Below are 5,975 nucleotides of genomic sequence, written 5' to 3'. Positions count from 1 at the left end.
CGAAAGAGGAACAGGAACAAACTAGACACATGTGCAAAAAATTAATTGAAAAGGAAATCAAAGCCAACGGATACAAAAAACAGAGCAACGAAAATAATATAATTAAAGGCCTCAAGCAGAAACTAAAAAAAAACTAAAACAACAACGTAATCACGACCAATGCTGAAGACGAATGGAAATTATAATAGCGAGGTTTTAGTTTTTAAAACTATAATTTTATTTTGCATCTTTGTTGACTGCTTTTTTCAAATATCGCAAAGCACGGCACAATACACATACATAGAAGTTTCCAAGAAAAAGCCATTATTCAAAAAGTGCAACATGATTCTCAGCCCACAAACTCCAAATTGAACATTTTTATTGCCACAAAGCTTGCAGACCACCAAATGAAACCAATTTTTTATAGCTGTACTTTTGAAAATGAGTTTTATTTTATTTAGCAAGCTATATGCTACTTTTCTTTTTTGTTAATCACGCAAATATTACCTTCGTTATCATTTCCATTTTGAAGTATCTTTCTCACTAGAAGGCTTACTCAAATTCGAACTACAAGAATACTGACTACGAAGGAAAAAAATATGTCAACTTTTTGTAGATATCTCNCGAAGACTTACTCAAATTCGAATACTGACTACGAAGGAAAAAAATATGTCAACTTTTTGTAGATATCTCAACGGAAAAACTCTTTAAGAAAATAATAAGTATGCAATTTTTTACTATGGAGAATTAGTTTAGAAAAGGGACAAAAAAATGTTTTATCGATACCATAAAAAATGAATTTTGGCCAGCAAATGGTAGCTGCCAGACCATAGTGTATGGGTTGGTTACCTCATCATCATGGATTGCTCACGTTGTACAGAGTACGCGAACGGGCACGCAATAGTAGGAATTGAGCAGAGTGGAACAACTGTAACTGCGTACTGAGATGCCCCACTATAACCCCTTGCTCCCAAAAGGGGTATCGATATGGTCGAGAAATACCGTTTGTTAACCTTTTCGATCTTATGATATACGCCGTTTTCTCGGAGATCGTCGAATATTAGTATATAAATACATTTTTATATTTTATGACTACATACATATTTAGCTTTTTATTAATATATTGTATCTTTAATATACATATGAACATATTATAGGTGAATTTCTTATATATATGAGTAAAAATTTGTGAAGTGGGCCACCATTTTTTTGTGCAATTATCTGTTTATGTCTCACAACGAAAAACGAAATTTAGAAATTCGAATTATTTTAGAAGTTATAACTGTTAACTTTTTTCGAAATTGTTTGGATTTTATTTCTTTTCGCCCAATTGGTAATACCAAACAAAATATATTGGGCGTCAAGAGAAAAGCGTGAATACCTTTCGTCTCGATGCATTCCGCAATTTTTTTTTCTGAAAATGTTAATAAAACGTACAACAATATTAGCCCAAAACGCTATTTTAAAGCCATTGAGATGCCAGTAATATTTAAAAAAAATTTTATAACTTTTATAAAAAAAATTATGACCAAATAAAAAATAAAAATGGGAAGAAAACATCATCATTCTTAACTGTTTAAAAACTGAGCAGAATCGATATTACCAATCGCGAGAGAACAAATAAAATCTGAACAATTTCGAAAAAAGTTTAATAGCTATAACTTCCAGAATAATTCTAGTTTCGAAATATTGTGCAATTGTATTTTTCTTTTATCGTTGTCAAGCATAAACTTATGATTGCACAAAAATGCTCGACCTTCGCAAAAATGGTGGCCCACTTCACAAATTTTTACTCATATGTAAATGATAAATGTATGTATTTATATATGCAGCTATTAAGCGTTAACTTACTAAATTGTATTGCCTTATTTAAAAAAGTACTCATTCATAACTGTTGCTCAACATTGCACCTGAATAATTAAAGGCTGGTTTTCGCTATGCCATATTTTGACGACAAAATTTGACGACATATTTTGACATAACTTGTCTCCTTTATGCATATTTTAACCGATGATATTATGGGCCCAAACCAGATAGATAGCCTGTTTAGCAACGAATTTACACACTGAAGACCAACTCCGATCTTAGTCAATCGACGGACCCTTTTTTGGTCCCATTTGACAATAGATAGTCGAAATAAACCTAAAGTTAGTTTCAGCTTTTTGACAGATATTCTATTAAAAAAAAATGTCAAAACTCTGCTAATAACTTCAGAGTCGACTTTATTTTGACTATTAATATGCGCCAATATATTTTCAATTATTTGACGACAAATGTCATTGAATTCGGTATGGCGAAAACAAGCCTTAAAGATTAAATTAAATTGCAAACTCTAAAACATGTTCCTTCGTTATAATGTATGTTAATAAGTATGTATGTATATACACAGAGGTCAAGTTCAATAACAAATTGTATATAAATTATAACATAACGTACATTACATATGTATATTAGTTTACAAATATAAAATGGAACCTTAAAAAGTATCACATATGGTAATTACATTATTTCTATTTTAGTACTTTGCAAGTATGTATGTACTTGTTTTTTATTTCGAGAAAATAAGGCACCTCTGATTCTATGAGTATTGTGGCGATTCTCCTCCCGATGTAATTTTCCTCACTCGACTAACATCATCATATGCAATAGAAAAAACACTTTTCTTATCCGCAATTGGGTTCCGACGACCCATACTATTCAGTAAAGAATTCATGGCTATACCAGAGTCATGATCATCCTCTAGGGTAGACGCATTAAGTTGCTTCTGACTATTAGTATTAACATGCGCAGAACTTGAATTTTCCACATTTGGTCTCACTTTCAAGCCCACTTTCACTTCATTTTCTCTTATGGGCGATGTCTTGAACTTTGTTTTCATATTGTTTTCTGGTGTCTCCTTAAACGCAGTAAAAGGTGGAGTTTCCGGATACATGTAATGAGGCAGTTTTGACGGTGGTAACGGTACCCCAGGTGCATTTTCGCGTTCAAATCTATGTTCTGAATGTTGCAATAATGGATGGCTAGTATCAGTCTCAATTTTGGGTTTATGTTGCTTATTCATTGCAATATCTTCTTTGAGAAGCCTAGTATTCTTCGAAGGGGATTTTCTAGGTGCAGGTTCTGNTGGATGGCTAGTATCAGTCTCAATTTTGGGTTTATGTTGCTTATTCATTGCAATATCTTCTTTGAGAAGCCTAGTATTCTTCGAAGGGGATTTTCTAGGTGCAGGTTCTGGTTTGAATTTTCCTTCTTCATAATTAGACACTTCGGCTTTTGAGCGCAAGTGTGTTTTTAGTACACGTTTTTCTGATACATTGTTTCTTTTTCTTGCTGCGGCCTTCAAAGGTTCTGTTGCACCTCTATTACCTGCAATTTTTCGCTTGCTATAATACCATTCCATGTATTTTGGCACGCCTTTTTCAGTACTCTCATGGAAATGATTGTCTTGATAATTTAAATCGTTTGCACTTTGGTACACACGACCATTGGCTGATTGGTTTGGTCTTGGTATTTTTTTGTGCCTGTTACTTATGACGTTTAAAGAGGAAGATTTGTGTTTTTCAATATCAGAGCGGCTGTATGGAGGACCAGAAGAGCTTTGACAGCGATTCAGTCGCTGTGAAGGCGAGTTTATAGTTATTGGAAGCCTAGCTCCCAGGATTCTTTCTCTTTCATCTGAAGCAGATCTTGAAAGATTTGCATTAACTTTTTCTCGGGCATCTATTTCTTTGTTTAGGCATATTTTGTAACTTTTTTTTGGATTAGTTTCTGTACTATCATTTTTCGGCATAAAATGGTTAGAGGTAAATACGTTTCTTTTTATTATAATTTCATCCGCATCAGATTCATTTGAATTATTGGTTTCATCGTCAATATCATCGCTAGACACATTATTAGCATATGAAGTTCCAACGCCATTTTGAGAGTAACACTCTATTTCGCCAACTCTTATTGCTCCAAAATGGTCTGAGCTTCCTGATTTTTCACCTAAGGAATCTGATATTTCTATTAACACTTCGTGGTCCGCTTCGGATTGAGTTTGCCATATGGCACCATCTTCATGTTCTATTTTCGAAGTTTTTTTACGTCTTAGAAAACTGGTATTCTTTTCAATATGTTTTCGAAGCGGTTTCTTGGGTGGGGTTCGTTTTTTATACTCGTCATCTTCTTTAATGGGAGTACGTATTTTTCTTTTAACCTCTTCTAACATAACAACACGTTTATGAGGATGTTTGTCTCTTCGATACTTACTGTGGTTTTTTTGCTTCTTTCGTTTTAACCAATAAATAGTTTCGGTACTATTTGGGGGAGCGAAACGCAAGTACTCATGTTCATTTTCTGACAATGAATCATCATTTTCACTTCGAGCTTTGCGTCGCACAGATATTCCCTGCGTATTGACGGACGTTGTTTGGAGAAATTCAGCATTTGCGTCAGTCTGCGTACCCACCTCACATTCTGTTTGAGTTGAAATTGCTACATATTGCCCCGGAAGACTCTGAGTCTCTAATACTACTTCCTGTTGCGTATATCGGTTTTTTATTTTATCTTTATCCAATAAAATTTTACGTAGTAGCTCATTTTGATGTTTCAAAGAATTCTCAAGGTCATGTGTTAATGACTGATTCGATGTTGATGGTTGCATTTGACCCGAAAGACCATTAGTTTGTAATGCCATTGTTCCATGAACAGGCTGTGTATGTATTACTTTGACTTCGGGTTCTGTTTGTGAATAAACTATACTATTTGCACCTGATTTACCGAGAGCAAAGGAGTCCCCCTTCAAAGTTGTGTGTTGTTGAATTTCATTGGGCATTGATTGTATATATGTGGCACCGGGCACGATTTGATAATGCTCGCGTATGATTTGTTTCCCATCAGGTTGCTCCTCAATGAATCGGCGCATTAGAATTTCTTTTCCGCTGTTATCTGCATTTAGCAAATGGGGTTGTGAGTGATTTGCTGATTTTACAGGTAAATTGACGTAAATATTATCGTCATCTACTGCCGTAGCAGCGTCGCGAGTTTTATCTCTAGTCATGAGCTGCAATATTTCAATATTACCATCTCTTATGAAAAACTCCCGTTTATTTCTTAAACTGCTCCGAGCGGTGTGGTAATCGATATCACTGCCGCGATCCATCTCATGTCGATACATTGAATCGTCGTCTGCATGTTTCGCTTCATTGTCACTGCGCCGATGATGCTGTACTTTGTGATTCACTTTGCTCCGTTGAAAATGTCCTTTGTCTGTGTCCATACTTTCTGGATCTTCAACAATATCCTCGATGTATACATCTCGATCGTTAATTAAGTTAGTCCTAGAGTTATAAAAGGTATCGTCTTTAGCAGCACGGCTATTCCTGGAAAATAAAATGATGAAAAGATAAAATTTATTTTATTTATAAACTGAGAATTCGGTAAATCTATTTATTTCAAACGCATTCTAAATAGATTTATTTATCATGCAATAGGTTGCGGTTTCGGTTAAAGGGACTTTTATTGGCGCGACATCGCTTTGACAGTGAAATGCCTACATTTTGTAGTTACGATAAGCCACTTAACCAATGTACGCAGATACATTGTAATCGATGTTGCTCGATTTCGAAGTTTATATAAATAGCTTCGTCAATGCTTTTTAAAATTATCTAACTATCGAAAACATCGAATGGGATGACTGTCGATAGCAGACCATTGCTATATCTTCGGTTCTCGATACGATATCAAAGTTCTGCAAACGCCATATTTAGTTGCTAATTAGCTACACTATTCCCGATTCAGTAGTTCTTTACGTGTAAAACATACGTGCGCTCTGCTAGGGTAAGTCTTAAGCTAGCAGGCCATTGATGTATCTTCGGTTCCCGATAAGATACCAGAGTTCTGAAAACCGCATGTTTAGTTGCTAATTAGTTGCTCGCAGACAACGTAGGTAATCAGGGCTACCACTGAATCCATCGTTTTTTGTATTTTTTTTATAACACAATTTTTTTAACTTT

General features: G+C 34.8%; 1 protein-coding gene across 1 annotated transcript; it reads right to left on the bottom strand.

Moving 5' to 3' along the window:
- Positions 1-1,487: 1,487 nt before the first annotated feature.
- On the bottom strand, positions 1,488-5,342 carry LOC108380207 (cadherin-86C-like; the record flags this gene model as incomplete). The annotated part of the gene is made up of 2 exons (XM_017636582.1): positions 1,488-3,021; positions 3,133-5,342. Coding segments are annotated over 2 exons (2,674 nt in total), but the record flags the coding sequence as incomplete, so codon positions are not given.
- Between the last annotated feature and the right edge of the window lie 633 nt (positions 5,343-5,975).

Source organism: Rhagoletis zephyria, unplaced genomic scaffold, assembly GCF_001687245.7.
Source record: "Rhagoletis zephyria isolate East Lansing unplaced genomic scaffold, Rhagoletis_zephyria_1.1 Rzeph_scaffold_18544, whole genome shotgun sequence".
In the NCBI taxonomy this organism is placed as follows: Eukaryota; Metazoa; Arthropoda; class Insecta; order Diptera; family Tephritidae; genus Rhagoletis; species Rhagoletis zephyria.
The sequence above is the reverse complement of the archived record's forward strand: the minus strand, read 5'-3'. Positions and strand labels throughout refer to the sequence as shown.